Below are 18,777 nucleotides of genomic sequence, written 5' to 3'. Positions count from 1 at the left end.
CTTTGCTTTCTTTAAGAATCTTAGGGGACTTGACAGTGTAAATGCAGAACATTGTTTCCTCTTGTGGGAGAGTCTAGAACCAGAGGGCAGAAACTCAGAATAAGGCGTCACCCATTTAATTTCAGAATAAGGAGGAGTTACTTATCTGTGAATCGGTGGAATTCTTTACAGCAGAGGACTATGGAGGTGGATCATTTAGGGTATTTAAGGCTGAAGTAGTGATATTTTTAATCAGAAGGAGAATCCAGGGTTATGGGGAAACGCAGTTGAATATTATCCGATTAACCACAATCTCATTGAATGATAGAGCAAATTCAGTGGGCTGAATGGCCTGCCTCTGCTGCTAAATCTGAAGGTCTCAAACACAATCCTGTTAATCCAAATTTGCAGATTTCAAAATATCCCTGTATAGAACTCAGTGAGGGTAAATCTTTTTCTAACACCTCAACAAGTTTAATTCCCAAACTGTAAAATCTGATAATCCTTTCCTGGTGCTTTTGTGCACCTGAGCACAAACATTCTCAGCTTCAAAAGAACTTTTCAAGGTTTCAGCCATATGCTCCTGGTCTTGGGTAGTTACTAAAATCTTGTTCTCAGGTAATCATTTTTTTGGTATCTTCCCCCTTTTCTGTGGAGCATCCACCTTCACCCAAGGACTTCTGCTGAACAGCTCCAGACTGAAATTAAAAACATACAATACGTTCAAATAAAATGTTTTTATAGCATAAAAGGAAAATATAATGTTTCTATTTATCTCCCACCTATCGATGGTATCTTATGTTCACCCCTGCTCCCTTCCTGACCCACCCTATGAATGAGTGTCCAAGTGTGGCGCTGGAAAAGCACAGCAGGTCAGCCAGCATCTGAGGAGCAGGAGAGTTGACTTCTCAGGCATAAGCCCTTCATCAAGAATGTGGTGGGGAAAGGCAGCTCAGATATAAATGTGGGGGTGGGGCTGGGGGAAGGTAGGTGGGAATGTGATGTGGATGCAATTGTGATAGGTCGGTGGGGAGGTAATTGTGGTAGGTCGGTGGGGAGGGTGGAGCAGATATGTGGGAAGGAAGGTGGACAGGTCACTAGGGAGGTGCTGAGTTGGAGGTTGGATCTGGGATGAGGTGGGGTGGAGGGGGTTTTGGAAATTGGTGAAGTTGATGTTGATGCTGATGCTGTGTGGTTGGAGGGTCTCAAGGTAGAAGATGAAGCAGTTTTCTTCCAGGTGGCGGGTGGGTTTGATTTGGTGGTGGAAGAAACCCAGGTGTTGCGTTTCCTTGGCAGAGCTAGAGGGATAGTTGAAGTGGTCGGTCACAGGGTAGTGGGTTGATTGGTGCGTGCGTCCCAAAGATGTTCCCTGAATGGTTCAGTGAGTTGGTGTCCCAATGTAGAGGAGACAAAATCGAGAGCAATGGACACAGTAGCTGAGGTGGGTTGATGTGCAGGAAAATCTCTGCCAGATTTGAAAGAATCCTTTAGGGCCTTGGACGGAGATAACTGCCCAGTAATAGGTTGCTTGGAGGATAGAAGCAATTGGGGAAGTGGGTACGAGCAGTAAGGGAAGAGAGTTTGTTGAGGTGGGGTGCAGTGAGTGGTTTGAAGCAGCAAGTGGGACAGGGAAATATGGCAAATGCGAACAGGTTGTGGAGAGCAGCAGTGTGCAGAAATTGGTCAGTGGGCAAGTGGGACAGAGTAAGGGGAGAAGCGAAAAATGGGAGAACGTTCTGGAGGAACGTGATGAGCAGCACTGGATTGGAAGGAAAGGAGTGAGACAAAGTGGATCTGGAAGGCAGGTAGAGTGATCAGGGAGACGATCAGGAGATGGTTGGTGATTGGGAAATGAAGTGGGAGATGCTTGGAGGGGAAGGCAGATGGCAGGGACAACTACCATAGTGTGAATGGATCACACGAAATACTGTTAAATCAAAGGTCCCAATGATCGATGTGAACGCCATGCTCATTATATCCATTTGCTAAAACAACAGTACTGAATATAGCCACTTCAAGACAGAACTCTGTGAACTCTAATGATTAAACTCCAGATTTATAGAGAGGATTAGTTAATTTCTGTTCCTTTTATAACTTGGTTGTTTCAGGCTGGATGTAAAAAAAGTTGTAAAAGAGTTATTTTTTAGCTGTTGGTTTCAGGGGTGGTTTAATAATTTTGTAAAGAATAATATTCGGGGACATTTTGTCCCATGATTCATCCAAGTGTTTGTAGTAGCCTCATCATGATTTGAATGGAATGCATATGTGGATTCTATGGTGCTAGCCAGTGACACTGCCTGTCTTTGTGCAAATGATGTATTTCTCAATCCCGCTGACCGGCAATAAATTCTTGGTACATACCACTTGCAATATGCAGATATAATAGAGAATGGAGCAGCCCCATCTTATCAAGAAAAGCCATTGTTCCTCCTCCTGCTGTTGCGTGTCTCCCAGTACATGGTTTCCGTGCCAATTCCAAGAAATCTGGCTCATTTGCTGCAAAACAGGAAGATTCCCAAAGCCTGGGGCACCCTATTAGTGAATATTTTCAGGGGGCACTGTTCTCAATTATAGAGGTTGTTTCTCTGGCTTCAATAGTGCTTTTCCCTCTCTTGATTGCAGCAAGAAATTTTTATTTTCTCGTAATGATTAGGCTTCCAGTTTACAGTATCTCCATTAGAGTACCCTTCAGACAATCCATTGCAATGCCTTCCCTAATGTTCTTTACTTCCTGCTCTTTTACAGAGTCAGCTTGGCTGGATTTACAAAAATAACATTTAATTCAGACGATAAAATCAATTCAAATGCATCCTTCTACTCTGTGTATGAATACTCGGAGAAGATTTTCTTGAAACAAAATCCAGGTTTGTTTCAGGGGAAAAAAAACCTGTCTACATGCCTTTGAATTTGCGTTCTGCGTCTGCTTTTTTTACTGGACCTTTTTCATTTATCATAATATTTCTTTTAACCTTTTTGTGTTGTATAAGCATTCTGCCGTAACCAGAGATGTAAAGAATGCCTCTTTCTTTATCTGCCGGAATAAAGCTATATTTATTTAATTTCTCACACTAATTTCGCATGCTTTTTTGGCTTAAGGAGATTGCCAGTTGGAATCAGTATTATTTTTTGCCCTAATAGACGCCCGCTGGAGTTAGCACTAAGACCGTGTCAAATCTATTTCATTCAATATGTCTACAATCATTAAAGAGTCAGAAGATTTTCATTCTGTCAGTCTGGTCTAAATATTAACCCAGATTCCAACATTGACAGGATAAAGTGCTAACCCTCTGGACCAACCTGTTTCAGCTGGTACATTATATTCTGACAGAAGTATTGAAAATTCAACTCCCTTCAAATAATAATGTATTTTTGGGAGAAGAGTAAATTGGAGAAGTTGATTATTAAACATGGGGTGAAATACAACTCCAAAATCTGTCACCCTAGATTACAATATTCCAGTCATAATACTGACTGAGTCATAGTTTTTCAAGGAAGAGAGAAAAGCTTTCTCCAGTACTGCCTGCAAGATTTGTTCACGCCTGTTGGTGTGTCTATTCCAGATGTTATTATTGGAGCTGTGGTCGGAACCATCCTAGGTGCAGCAGTCATAATCCTCTTGGTTGTGCTGCTTTTCTTGTGGAAGAGAAGGTAAGCAACATCCCTGATCTGTACATGTTCATTCATGCCAATCCCTTTTGTCAATCACATCACGCAACTTAGAAGTAGTTTTCTGCCTCTGCATCCTGCTGAATAAGCCTGGAAGCTTTGCCACCGAAGAAGGTGTTGTACAGAAGCTATGTCTACCCATTAAATTTAGATATAGTTGCTGAATAAGTTATTTAGACAGAATAAGGGATCATTCTAATTCCAAACTGTACAGTTTGGTGTGATTCTGAGCCAAAAATACCAGAAACGTCTCAGCCAGTGTGTACTGTGTTAGCTGATCTCAATTGGTATGATTGAGGGAGGCTATTTAGTTTATTTTGCAGTTTATTTTATTTGAAATGTAGTTTTGTTGCCTGTCATCGCTGAATCGCACTCCTTGCTAAATAATCAAATTTTATGCCTCTATATCCTTTCCAAATATAGCAGATTTTAATCTCTCTGTCTGGAAGTGCAAATGTCTTGATGTCAGTCCTGGATCTTGTTACTGATTTTTATACCTCTACCTCCATGGTATAAACTCAAGACTGAACTTAAAACAATGCTCTGTGCTGTTCCGTTCACTTTTACGAGCAAACGATTTCACTGTAAGTGCTCAAATACACTCCATGCTTCCCAACCCCTGTCAGATCCCATCTCATTAACCTATTTTCACTTTATAAGTCAAGGAAAGGCTTCAAACTCTTGCTGTACGCTATTTCCAGAGTTCAGCTTGTTGATCAGCAATGAACATCATTTTTGATTTTCAATTCAACAAGGGAACATTGCACCTCCAGCTTGTTGATCCTAAAATAAGCTTGATGATTTTGACCATTTTGATCTACGACAGGAGGCAGATGAGGCAAGTGGTTTTGATGCATTTTAAGTGAAGCTAGATGACCATAAGAGGGAAAAGGAAGTAGAAGGTTCCAACAATAGCTGAATGAGGAAAGATAGGAGTAGGCTCAAATGCTGCATAAAAGCCAACATTAACAGGATGGGCCAAACAGCCTGTTTCTAGAGTTTAAATTTTATGGCTGTTTCCTTCATTATTTGCTGTTGTGCAATGACCATAAATATTTTAGTTGTAAGTCTGACATCACTTTAAATCTCTCCTGTAGCTACTTTGATGCATTATTTTCATGATTGCCCTCAATATAGATGGTGTGGACAAGGTTGAAAGGTGAATCCACGTACCCAGAATTGATCTGTTCTTGTTCCTCAGGACACTCGCTATACCTCCACAACCTGTAGTACTCTCCATAATCATTAGCAATGTTAGAGTCATCATCCAATCCTTCCTTTCCTTGCCTGGCTTGGCAATTGTCTCAAAAGGACAGGAGGATCAACTGTGGGTCTTCCAGCCCAGATTTAAATCTTAGCTCAGATATAACACCACTCCACTTAATTAAATAACCTTCCCAGTCCCAAAACTGACCATCAGTGAGAGCTGGAGATTCCACCCCACGTTTCTTCCCCAAAAAATTGAAAATTAGACACAGGGCAATAGCAAGGTATTTTATGCTCTGTGTCACAGGATTTAAGTTCACATCAATAACTACTGTTGCAGTGCACTTCTGAACTTGGCCACACCATCAGGTAGAATAATGAATTGGATTTAGGTGCTTTCCCCACTGGGAAATGCTAAGTTGAGGTTGGATGCTTCCCAAGATTATACAAAACTGACTCTAGACATCCCCACTTTAAGGTGAGGCTGGGCACCTTTGATTGGACAATACTGAATCCTAGCGAGGCACTAAATGGAGGCTAGAAAGTCCTTTTAAAATCTAGATCATTTAAATGACACTCATTGTTCACACATAAAGGGAGCATATGTCATCAGGAGACCGAAAGAAAAGAATAGTGCTGGCCAGGTGGAATAATTCTGGCTATAGCAGCGAAGTCATAGTGTTGCTTGCTATTGAGATTTGTTACGATCTGAGTTCATAGCTATCAACTTAGTACTTCTGTCTCTTCACAGAACCAAGTCCAACAATGGGAATTTAATTCCAATCCCGAATATCAGGTAACTCTCTCTTTTTGGGTAACTAAAACAAAGCATTAAAACATATAGTACAGAACATTATCAAAATGAGGGAAAGACAAATTTTATCGAGATCAGATACAATTTGGAGGGGTCTGAGTGAAATGGGAATGGCTACTTGCAGATAATACTTTGTCAGAGGAGGCATTCAATAAGGAATGTGCAAGGATAATATGTTTCCATAAAGGGTGAAACCAAGACACACAGAATCCAGGATGCTAAGGAAAACAAGAAGTTTGTGGCAAATACTGAGGGCTCAATCTAGCAGAGTTCCTAAAAGGCTATAGAACATGAAAATGCAGGGAGGAACGTAGGGAAATTAGGAATGCAAAAAAAAGTGCATGAGGAAGCAAGTAGATCAAAGGAAATCCCAAAGGGCTTTTGTAAATATATAAGCAGCAAGAAAATAACTAGGGAAAGTGTAGGGACCATTAGGACCATAAAGGTAATCTGTGTTTACCCAAAAGTTGTTGGCACAGTTTTCAGTGAACACTTTGCATGGGTTTTCTAAACTGAAAGGGATGGTGCAGGTATAGACATCAGGTTGAAAGACAATGAAATAGTGGAAGAAATCAACATAAAAAGAGAGGGGGTTGCTTAAGAGTTTAGCAGCCTTAAAAGTGGTTAAGTCTAGGGGCCTGGATAGGGTAGATAAGAAAACACTTCTTACCTTAAAAGAATCAGTAACTGGGGGGTATAGAGGTAAAAGGTTAAGATTTTTTTCAGTCAGTGTGGGAGTCTGTAACGTGCTGCTTGAAAGGGTAGTTGAGTTAGAAGCATTTTAAGCAGCATTTAGATTTTCACTCACTTTTCCATAGCGTCCAGGGCAATGGGCCCAAAGCTGAGAAATGGGATTAATGTCAAAAGTCTTTATTCACTGCTGGCAGACGTGATGGGTTGAGTGGCCTCCTCCTGTGCTATCAATGTCTCTGAATTTATTTCACATAAAAGAATGTCATGGTTGCTTTAGAGGCTAATCAGAAATGAATGAAACCCAGGTCAAAAAATAGCAAAGAGATGAGCATTGGGAAATGTCGCAAAGCAGGACAGAGGTGAAGGAGAGGAAGACCTCCACAGTGAATTCCAGAATATGATGCATAGTTTCCTGAAGCTTGGTTATATTGAGAGGGAGCATAGAAAGCCGGAATGCGAGGAGGGGTGTGTTTTGAGGATTAAGGTACTGCAGGTAGTTACGTAGATAGAGAGGTGATGTGGCAATGAATTAAAAAGAAGATAGTAATTTTTAATTTATCAAAAGGAAAGAAACTAAAATAGCTTACCAAAGGTGAAATGATTAATGAGCAGAACTTGGTGCTGGGTATCATAGAGGCATACTGTGGGACATGCTGAGGTTTACTGAGGGTAGAAAATGCCAAGTTAACCAGTCCAGCATTGCGATGTTCAACTCTGGAGAGACTATGGTCTGGCTGAGGGTTTCAGTGAATTCTTTGACATAGTTTGATACTGTTTGGTGCTGAGATGCTCAGTTGATACAATGAAACCATTAGGCTGCGTTACCACTGGTTAAAAAGGAGAGAAGCATTCAGCAGTCATGCAAATCTTCTCAAGCATCTATTTCCTGGCACATAGCATCAAAGTAAAATATCACAGCTGTACTGAAGGAGGGCACTATGGAAGACTTGAGCAGTGAGGCAATATGGACAGAGCTCAGAAATAGGAAAGATGCAATAACAATGTTGGGGCTGTACTCCAGGCCTCCCAACAGCGAATGTGAGATAGAGATACAAATATGTCAGGAGGAGAAAGTGAGGACTGCAGATGCTGGGGATCAGAGCTTAAAAATGTGTTGCTGGAAAAGCGCAGCAGGTCAGGCAGCATCAAAGGAGAAGGAGAATCGACGTTTCCTTCTCCAGGAATGAGGAGGGTGTGACAAGCAGGCTAAGATAAAAGGTAGGGAGGAGGGACTTGGGGGAGGGCCGTTGGGAATGCGATAAGTGGAAGGAGGTTAAGGTGAAGGTGACCAACCCAACCGCCCCGTGGCTGAATACTTTAATTCCCCCTCCCACTCCACCAAGGACATGCAGGTCTTGGCCTCCTCCATCGCCAGACCATGGCAACACGATGCCTGGAGGAAGAGCGATTCATCTTCTGCCTAGGAACCCTCCAACCACAAGGGATGAATACAGATTTCTCCAGCTTCCTCATTTCCCCTCCCCCCACCTTTTCTCAGTCCCAACCTTCAGACTCAGCACCGCCTTCTTGACCTGCAATCTTCTTCCCAATCTCTCCGCGCCCACCCCCTCTCCGGCCTATCACCCTCACCTTAACCTCCTTCCACCTATCGCATTCCCAACGCCCCTCCCCAAGTCCCTCCTCCCTACCTTTTATCTTAGCCTGCTTGGCACACCCTCCTCATTCCTGAAGAAGGGCTTGTGCCCGAAACGTCGATTCTCCTTTTCCTTTGATGCTGCCTGACCTGCTGTGCTTTTCCAGCAACACATTTTTAAGTACAAATATGTCAACCAATCATGGCAGGATGTATGAGCAACAGTGTGGTGGTGATAGGAGATTTTAATTTTCCCAATATTGACTGGTATTCACTTAGTGTTAGAGGTCTACATGGAGCAGAATTTGTAAGGAGCAGCCAGGTGGGCTTTCTAGAGCAGTATGTAAATAGTCCAACTCAGGAAGGGGTCAAACTGGACCTGGTGTTGGGAAATGAGCCTGGCCAGATGTTGGTTGTTTCAGTAGAGGATTACTGTTTGAATAGTGATCACAATTCCATAAGTTTTAGAATACTCATGGACAAATATGAGAGTGGTCTTAAAGGAAGAGTGCTAAATTGAGGGAAGAGTTGAAAAATGTAGTGCTGGAAAAGCGCAGCAGGCCAGGCAGCATCCGAGGAGCAGGAGAATCGACAGGAGTTTCGGGCATAAGCCCTTCTTCAGGAATGAGGCTGGTGTGCCAAGCGGGCTGAGATAAAAGGTAGGGGGAGGGAATTTGGGGGAAGGGCGCTGGGAATGCAATAGGTGGAAGGACGTGAGGGTGAGAATGATAGGCCGGAGAGGGGGTGGGGCAGAGAGGTCGGGAAGAAGATTGCAGGTCAAGAGGGCGGTGCTGATTCCAGGGGTTGGGACTGAGATAAGGTGGGGGGAGGGGAAATGAGGAAGCTGGAGAAATCTACATTCATCCTGTGTGGTTGGAGGGTTCCTTGGCGGAAGATGAGGCGCTCTTCCTCCAGACGTCGTGTGGTCAGGGTCTGGCGATGGAGGAGGCCAAGGACCTGCATGTCCTTGGCGGAGTGGGAGGGGGAGTTAAAGTGTTCAGCCACGGGGCGGTTGGGTTGGTTGGTGCGGGTGTCCCAGAGGTGTTCCCTGAAACATTCCACAAGAGTGCTAAAAGGGGTCATTAGATATCATTAGCAAACGGGGTTAAGGAAACTCCCAAAGCCTTTTTTTTTTCATATATAAGGAGCGAGAGGGTAACTAGAGAAAGGGTTGGCCCACTCGAGGACAAAGGAGGAAAGTTATGCGTGGAGTCAGAAAATGGGCAAGATTCTTAACGAGTACTTTGCATCGGTATTCACCGAGGAGAGAGACACGACGGATATTCAGGTTAGGGTTAGAGCTTTGAGAACTCTAGGTCAAGTCAGCATTAGGAGGGAGGAAGTTTTGGGTATTCTAAAAGGCATTAAGGTAGACAAGTCCCCAAGTCTGGATGGGATCTACCCCAGGTTACTGAGGGGAGTGAGAGAGGGCGCTTTAACAGATATCTTTGCAGTGTCCTTGACGACTGGAGAATTGCTAATGTTGTCCCCTTGTTTAAGAAGGGTAGCAGGGATACTCTAGGTAATTATAGCCTGAGGTCAGTGGTAAGGAAGCTGCTGGAGAAGATACTGAGGGATAGGATTATTACCATTTGGAAGAAAATGGGCCGATCAGTAATAGGCAGCATGGTTTTGTGTGGGGAAGGTCATGTCTTACAAAGCTAATAGAATCCTTTTTGGAGGGGACAAAGTTGATTGATAGGGGAAGGGTTGTAGATGTCATATACATGGACTTTAGTAAGGCGTTTTATAAGGTTCCCCATGATATGCTGACTGAGAAGGTCAAGGGTGTTCTAGCTAGATCGATAGAGAACTGGTTGGGCAACAGGAGACAGTAGTAGAAGGGAGTTTCTCAAAATGGAGACTTGTGACCAGTGGTATTCCACAGGAATCCGTGCTGGGGCCACTATTGATTGTGATAAAGATAAATGATTTGGAGGAAGGTATCAGTTGCCTGATAAGCAAGTTTGCAGATGACACTAAGATTGGTGGAGTAGCAGACAGTGAAGGGGGCTGTCAGAGAAAACAGCAGAATATAGATAGACTGGATAGATGGGCAGAGAAATGGCAGGTGGCGTTCAATCCAGGCCAGTGTGAGGTGATGCATTTTGGAAGATCCAATTCTAGAGCGAACTATACAGTAAATGGAAAACTCCTGGGGAAAATTGATGTACAGATTTGGGTGTTCAGGTCCATTGTTCCCTGAATGTGGCAAAGCAGTTTAGTAAAGTGGTTAAGAAGGGATACGGCATGCTTTCCTTCGTTGGACAGGGTATTGAGTACAAACATTGGCAGGTCATGTTGCAGTTGTATAGGAATTTGGTTCGGCCACATTTGGAATACTGTGTACAGTTCTGGTAGCCACATTACCAAAAGGATGTGGATGTTTTGGAGACGATGCAGAGGAGGTTCACTAGGATGTCGCCTGATATGGAGAGCATTAGTTATGAAGAGAGGTTGAACAGATTAGGATTATTTTCATTAGAAAGGTGGAGGTTGAGGGGGGACCTGATTGAGGTCTACAAAATCATGAGAGGTATAGACAGGGTGGATAGCAAGAAGCTTTTTCCCAGAGTGCTGAACTCAATTACTAGAGATCACGAGTTCAAGGTAAGAGGAGAAAGGTTTAGAGGAGATATGCGTGAAAAATCTTTTACGCAGAGGGTGATGGGGGCCAGGAACGCGTTACCAGCGGAAGTGGGAGAGGTGAGAACGATAGCATAATTTAACATGAATCTAGACAGATACAGGAATGGGCAGGGAGCAAATGGATACAGATCCTTAGAAAATAGGTGGCAGGTTTAGATAGAGGATCTAGATCGGTGTAGGCTTGGAGGGCCGAAGGGCCTGTTTCTGTGCTGTAATTTTCTTTGTTCTATAAAAAACCACCTTTAAATGCATAAATTGGCTAACAATTAAAGCTCTGTCTTTCATTTTTCCCTCAACCTCGCACTACCTGCAGGGAAGCAAGGCGGTAAGTATGAAATTCTCTTTTTATCACATACTTTGCAGTCAAATGGCTCACCAACACAGAGAGTCTAGTTTTATTCATACTTCATGACCACTTGAGCAATGTAAAGAAAAGCTCCTGGTAGCCATAGAAAAAGTTTGAGTGGAAGGAACAAATAATCCCGCTATCATAATCGCCAAGTGAAACAAAATGTGTGTTTGGACCCAGTGCACTCCACTTAGTGATCACTGTGTTGCATGTACTTATAAATTTTGGAGGCATTCTCTGTGCTAACACTCATTAACAATGCAGGGTCTGCTTCATCTCACTGCAGTCATGTTTCTTGTTGCTAACCAACTTGTTTATTGTGAGCGAATGAGGGTCCCTGAGAAAGCAATCACTTCACGTTCTGGAAGATCGTTTTTAAAAAAATCTAATACGTGCTTTTAAAAAGCATTTTCCATTTAGCATCAGGTCTAGAATTATGGAATTAATGCTCCTCTTCTCAGCTGGTTGCAAAGTAAATGGGACGATTGAAAAGAAATCTGCATTAACCTAATCTGAACATGTTTAGAACAGCATCAACAATGCTTTAAATTTAATCTGTGCTGTACCTGACCCCAGATTCATTACAATGCTGTACTGATAAAATTCTAAGCTTTATGACCATGTATGTTCTTTAAATATTAAAATTTTATGTATACAGTTTTCAAATGAATTGAGGACTGATTGATATGCTTTGTTCCTCTTCATAGTGCCATTAATGTGGACTACTTTGAAGGATATTTCAGTAAACAGCATGCTGACTCTGACTGTGGATTTGCTGAGGAATATGAGGTTAGAATGTTAATTCTATCCAGTAATTTGTTTCTATATCCTGTATCCTGCTTTACTTCCATTCTGGTCTGGGACAGGCTGCGCTCATCTCTGGCTAGTGCTTTTTATTTAAATCAATGCTTTAGCATTATCTGGGTTTATAGGATCTTGTGCTATCAGAAAATCATTCTGCCTAATGTGCAGCTTTCATGTAGAATTCATGAGGCTGTCTTATTCACTGACCCTGCTATTGCTGCAGCTTTGAGATGCCTTCACATTGCTACCAAAGGACTTGGTGTTGCTATTAATCGTTCCTCATCCCCATGATCACAATAACCATTAGACAATTAGTGTGACCATAAGAACATAAAACAAAGGAGCAGATGTAGGCCATTCCGCCCATCCATTCTACCAGGATGTCTATTACATAAATTATTTAATCTGAAGGACCCTACAAATTAGCAATCATAAATTTATGTGTGTCTCTTTGCATTTCATCTGCTTCCCTTACACTTATTCATGATGCATGTCAAACAGAAGAAGCAGCTTCAATAGGGCTAAGTGACCCCACAGCCAACGGATCAGATCTGAGCTCTGCAGTCCTGCTACATTCAGTAAGAAATGATAGTCGGCGATTTAATAAATAACATGAGATAGAGATGTCTCAAATATCCCTATCCGCAACAATAGGGAGTCCGCAACAATAGTCCAGAAGGTGAGGCTGAAAAATTTACAGCAGTCTTCAGCCACAAGTGCCCAGTATCATCTTGGCCTCCTCCTGAGGTTAGGAGAAAGTGAGGACTGCAGATGCTGGAGATCAGAGCTGAAAATGTGTTGCTGGAAAAGCGCAGCAGTTCAGACAGCATCCAAGGAGCAGGAAAATGGACGTTTTGGGCATGAGCCCTTCTTCAGGAAGCCCTCCTGAAGAAGGGCTCATGCCCGAAACGTCGATTCTCCTGCTCCTTGGATGCTGCCTGACCTGCTGCGCTTTTCCAGCAACACATTTTCAGCTCCTCCTGAGGTTCCCAGGATAACCAAAACCAATAGCCAGAAATTTGGTTCAGTCCATCTGAAGGCCCTTGGGATTGCCCAGGCTACGGACTTTGTCAACATTCCAACAATAATACTATAAACATTTGCTTCACACCACTCCACACTGCTAACCAAGCTGTTCCAGTACAGTTACAACACTGTCATCTACCTGACAATGTGGAAAACTGATCATGTTTGCACTGACCACAAAAGAAAGATAAACATGACAAATGACCACCCTGTTGGTCTACACTCAATCATTGACAAAGAGATAGTTAGGATGGTCAACAGTGTTATGAAGCAGCACTTGCAACAGAATAACCTGCTCCCTAACACTCAGTTTGGGCTCCATAAGGGCCACATGGTTCCTGACTTCATGATCGCCTTGGTCCCAACCAGGACAAAAGAGTTTAACTTTACAGATGAGGTGAGTCATTGTCATTGACATCAAGATAAACGTTGAAGAAGTATGGCCCCAACAAAACTGGAGTCAGGGTTTGGGGCCGCTGGTTGGGCTAATGCTTGGCACAAGGAAAGATTGTTGGAGGTAGGTCATCTCAGTTCCAGGACATCCCTGCAGGAGTTTCTCAGGATGGTGTGTTCCTTCACTGTGGTTGGGTCAAAACCCAGAAACCCCTTTCCTAATGGCATTCTGGTTACACCTACACCCCAAGGCTTACAACAGTTCAAGAAGGTAGCTCACCTTGACTTTCTCCAAGGCAACTAGGATAGCAATGAATGCTGACCTAGGCTGCATTGCCTACATCACAGGAAGTTGTATCTTTTAAAAATGCATTATTAAACTATTGGTCTCAAACAGTCATCACATCTTTTACCACATAGCTGAAGGAATACATGTAACTAAACTTGTCAGATCAGTCAGAGTCTGCTCCACTTCACAATGGATGCTTTTAAATCAGGAAATAGATTGCTGAAGAATGCTGAATTATTCATTGTTGTTGTAAACCCAGTGAAGAAATCAGCGAGTCTAAATAGAGTCAGAGAGATATACAGCACAGAAACAGACTCTTTGGTCCAACTCGTCCATGTCGACCAGATATCCTAAATTAATGTAGTCCCATTTTCCAGCATTTGACCCATATCCCTCTAAACTCTTTCTATTCATATACTCATTTAAATGCCTTTTAAATATTGTACCAGCCTCCACCACTCCCTCTGGCAGCTCATTCTATACACACACCACCCTCAGTGTGAAAAAGTTACCCCTTAGTTCCCTTTTAAATCTTTTCTCTCTCACTTTAAACATATGCCTTCCCCCACTTTTCAACTCCCCTACATAGGGAAAAGCTCTTGTCCATTTACCCTATTCATACCCATGATTTTATAAACCTCTGTAATGTCACTCCTCAGCTTTCAACACTCAAGGGAAAATAGCTCCAGCCTATTCAGCCCCTCTCTATTGCTCAAACCCTCCAAATCAGGCAACAACCTTGTAAATCTTTGCTGAATTGCATGCAGTTTTCCAATAGTGGCCTAACCAATGTCCTGTACAGCCACAACATGACCTCCCAACACATACACTCAATGCTATGACCAATAAAGGCAAGCATACTTTCTTCACTGCCTTATCTACCTACGACTCCACTTTCAAGGAACTATGAATCTGCACTCCAAGGTCTCAATGTTCAGCAACACTCCCAAGGACCTTACCATTAAGTGTATAAGTCCTGCTCTGATTTGCATTTCCAAATTGTAGCACTTTACATTTATCTAAACTAAACTCCCATCTGCCATTTCTCAGCCCATTTGATCAATGCTTAATATGCAAATAGTTACAAATACAAACAGAGTGGGATCTTAAGTCTATGGAATTCTTTGCCGCCTTTAATCTTCCCTTTAATGAGCAACTGAACTGTGGCCTTGGCCCTTCACATTTTTACTTCTTGAGAGAGGAGAAGTAAAAAATAAATCTGAAAATTTGAGACATTGCTTAAAAAGGTTTTAATATGTTTTTCAAATGGGAAGCCCAACTTCCTGAACAGACCTCTCACTCCAGGATCTCGCCTTTCTAGGAACTGAAGACAATTGGAACCTTTCAGTCAACGCAAGTCGCCCAGCAACCCCTGAACAAGCCAAAGAATCGTTATAATAATGTCTTGCCCTGTGAGTATCTGGTTCTCCAGTCAATCCATTAATCAGCCTCCCTTCACCCTTTTCTTACATAGCTTGTACATACTATGTATATCTCTACTCCCTTCTCCTTCACTTAATTTTTTCCCTCTCTACCTGACCCCTCTCCCTGTTGCTTTGTTCTCTTCCCCTCCCTTCCTCTTCTCAATTTGTCTTTTTATTGGTTATTGGCTCTGCATTCTTGGATTGAGGGAAGCAAAAGCGTTGAGGTTGAGGCATGCAGGTAAGTCAGATACTAAAGTCCTTTACTTTATGGAGCGTATGTATGGAATTCTGCTTTTGATGCAAGGCTCCTTCTTACTGAGTTTCTGCGGTTTGCTGAGGAACAGGGTTTTGTGAATACTCAAGCATGAGTGCTTTTAGTGATGCTTTTAATTCTGTTGAAGTACTCAGTGATTGAATGCCATGTCTTACTGCAACCTATTCTCTGCTTCCACCATGGAACCACTCTGAGTGAAATGACTTTCTGTTACATGTTACAATGAATTGGTTTGCAAAGAAATTCACTGCAATACCTGTTGGTAGATGGCACAATGAATGGAATGTATGACTATATTCCACTGTACAGCCACCACTGATAGGACTGGATGTAGCCAGGAATGGTGATGATGATGGGATATTATCTGTCAGGTACAATTTGGTGAATATGACTCTGTCAGGCTGTTGCTTGATTAGTCTGTGAAATATCTCTCCCAACTTTGGCAGTAGGCCCCATATGTTAGTAAGGAAGACTTTGCAGGATTGACACGACAGAGTTTGACGCCATTTCTGGTGCCTAACTGATGCCAGGTGGTCCTTCCAATTTCAATCCTTTCTTGAGACATTTTAAGCACTTTGGTAGAACCAAGTGGCTTGCTAGGCCATTTCAGAGAGCTGTTGGCATTGCTGTGGTCTGGAGTCACGTGTAGACCACACCGGATAAGGAAGGCAGATTTCCTTCCAAAAAGGGCACTAGTCAACCTGATGTCAATTTTTGTAAAAGCATATTATTAGTTTTTTAATTCTACGCTTTTTTTAAATTCAAATTCTGTCACACTGGATTCTGAACTCATGTCCATCTGTGTTTTTGGATTGCTAATCGAGCAACAATCCCACAACACCACCTGCCTTGTGGATCAAGGTGATGCGGAGATCAGGACATACTGATAGACCGGTGATAAGTCGTCCATCTATTTCAGCGATGTACAATGTTTCGTGTCTATCCTCAGGATAATGTTGACATTTAAGGCAGATAATACCATTGCATTGGCTGTCAGACCAATTATATAAGCAATTGGCTTATCATGTGTGATCTGCACCACATTGCACCGGTTTCATGAGTATATTTCATTTAAGATTCAGAAGCGATGATATTTACACTTACATCAGTGCCAATCTTGACTTAGAGCACAAGTCATTTGGGTATATTGCTTAGATGGAAGTAAAGACTTCAGTTTTTCTAATGGTATCAATGAGATTTGTCAAACTGAGTGCGCAAACTGCCAGAATTGTGTCTGCAAGTTTTTAATGTTGCAATTACCTGCTTCAACCTTATTGATGTCCTTGTTAGCCATTGATGGGAGTTTGGAATTGTGTTTGGCATAGTTCCTTGGTTGGTTTTCTCAACATATCTCTATGGAGAGTTGTGACACTTGGTTTTCGTGGTGCACTTAGCATTCTTGCACATTTTAACCCAATGTCATCTTGTAGAACATAGCTTATTCCTGTCACAAAATGCCTGAACATTGTTAGGTGGAGAGATTCTGCTATTTTACTGATCCTATTGACAGCTGCAATGTTTATTGCAGAGTCAAGCATCTTCAAATGTTGCCGTCCTACTGCAACTGCTGTGAACTAGCTTCCTCCTCCTAGCACTGCATTGAATTAGAATTAGCTTTATTGTCACATGTACTCAAATGCGTACAGTGAAAAGTCTACAAGACACTGTTCATGGAGTTATCTTCAGTACAAAGGTACAGATTCTTAAGTACAAGTTCTTGGGGGAAATGAAATTAGAAAAATATAGAAGTTAAAATTTCAGCATTACAAATCATAGGAATAAATTAGAAAAACAAAACTTCAGAATTACACTCCTTCCAACCCAGGTCCCGCCAGCACTTAGTCTCTAGTCTATGCCAGGCCTTGACTCCAGATCATGCCAGCTTCATCTCAAGGCCAGGAGACTGCTCTGGGATCATCTCAATGCCACAAGTCCATGTTGAGGCCTCGCCGGCCTGCTGAGAGGGTACCACACCAAGCGAAGAGATTGCCACATCTGGCTGAGAGGATGCCACAGAGACCCAAGAGATTGCCATGATGGATCTGGGCCGAGGCCAACAGTCCGAATCGGGTGCTTTCTGTTTTCAAGTAAATACTGGGTTGTCATTGATTTGTTGCATCGTTACAACAAATACTTTGCCTAATGTCCATTGAACTAGTCACCCAAGACACTCTCTTATTTCTTATTTGTGTGCTACGTATTCTCTTACAAATTTATCTCTTGTGTAAAATAATCATGTTTCTGTGAAACTTTTAGATGATGCAAGTCGAGTTAAACTCTCTGTCACTGCAGACCCATCAAGTGATTACATCAATGCTAATTTCATGCCGGTGAGTTACATCAATTTATTGTAATGAAAGCCCAAAATACATTATTCTTGTTTGAACGTTTAGGTGCTAAAGTGGAAGGAAGAGGTGTAGCTTTAACTTGGATTTGTACGAATGTATTGGGTGACTGGGGAACAACATGGTTTTTAGTTTCATTTCAACTTTGTTCTGAGTGGTGTCAGCGTGACGAGAGATGTGTTTTATTTACAGGTACGTAAATGAGTTCTTTAAAATCCTTGAGAATAATTGGTAGCATTAGAGAAAAAAGAGTAGAAGAGAGGAAAAAAAAGTGAGCTGTTGCCTACCATCAAGGTGTTCAATGACACAGAAATGAGACAGAAACAACTTCATTTAGAAAGGCAGTATACAGGTTTCATTCAAAGACAAAAGATCTATGACAGCAGGTATGCTGTTCATTTAGCAGCAATGGTCCCTCTATTTTTTTCTTGACAATATGGCCCTCTGAAGTCCAAAATTTGAAGCCATTGCATTGGCACATCAATCGACAGCCATGTCATAACAGCCATGCAGCTTAGTACAAACGTTGGTTAGCAGTCTCCAAACAGTTCAGGAGGAACTGAGAAGGAGTCCTGAGTTCTTAAGAGAAAAGCACTCGAAATAGAAAGTTGCTGAAGAGATGAGTTTAAGAAGCACATGTTAAGTAGTAAATGACCAGAGTTTGTTTTAGGATCTCGGGAAAAAGATATTAAGACAATAGAAGCAAGTAAGTGGAGGAGTTTGCTGAAAAGAAGCATTCACGCTCGTTGAACAGGGAACTTTAACATGGAGACAAGCGTGACTATTCACTGACTGTGTGTAAGGAGGTTGTTGGAATAAAATGATTGTATCTTTCTCACTGATATTTGTAATGAGATCATTTCAAATAGTGAAACGTCTAGGATCCATTATTGAAAGTATATTGACAGCTTCTTGTGAAAATATTTACTAACTGACCTTCACAATAAACAGAGTAAAAATAAACCTTGTGGTCTATTGAGCAAGGTCTCACTCTGTGATCTGACTTGTTCAGTATTATTTTCAGATGAGATAATAAAGCTATTTAATGTTGAACTTGTATATCGAGTTATGCACAAACTTCCAAAGTCTAGATAACCTGCCATCAAGTAATCTTGATGACACCATGTGGAATTGGGACAAGCATTAGAATGTAGCAAATGGCTACAAAACACGAAACTGAAATAGAGATTTTATTCGGACTTGTAGAAATGGATGTTCCAAAGGAATTAGCAATGAATGATTTGGACTCTGATATCTGAAGTACAATATCGA

At 42.0% G+C, this 18,777-nt stretch overlaps 1 protein-coding gene across 9 annotated transcripts in view; it reads left to right on the top strand.

Annotated features, from left to right (window-relative positions):
• LOC122558100 (receptor-type tyrosine-protein phosphatase eta-like) overlaps window positions 1–18,777 on the top strand; it is a 216,173-nt gene that overhangs the window by 174,124 nt on the left and 23,272 nt on the right. For all 9 annotated transcript variants that reach the window (XM_087996696.1, XM_087996695.1, XM_087996699.1 and 6 more), the window contains 7 exons: window positions 2,725–2,843; window positions 3,540–3,627; window positions 5,603–5,647; window positions 10,915–10,926; window positions 11,658–11,739; window positions 14,784–14,874; window positions 17,417–17,490. In XM_087996696.1, the coding sequence (XP_087852822.1) occupies window positions 2,725–2,843; window positions 3,540–3,627; window positions 5,603–5,647; window positions 10,915–10,926; window positions 11,658–11,739; window positions 14,784–14,874; window positions 17,417–17,490 (511 nt within the window). The remainder of the gene's footprint in view (window positions 1–2,724; window positions 2,844–3,539; window positions 3,628–5,602; window positions 5,648–10,914; window positions 10,927–11,657; window positions 11,740–14,783; window positions 14,875–17,416; window positions 17,491–18,777) is intronic.

This window comes from Chiloscyllium plagiosum, unplaced genomic scaffold, assembly GCF_037043375.1.
Source record: "Chiloscyllium plagiosum isolate Xiang-an unplaced genomic scaffold, Cpla_swu_hap1 HiC_scaffold_18, whole genome shotgun sequence".
Taxonomy (NCBI): Eukaryota; Metazoa; Chordata; class Chondrichthyes; order Orectolobiformes; family Hemiscylliidae; genus Chiloscyllium; species Chiloscyllium plagiosum.
Note: the sequence above shows the minus strand (reverse complement) of the source record. Positions and strands in the feature narration are given on the sequence as shown.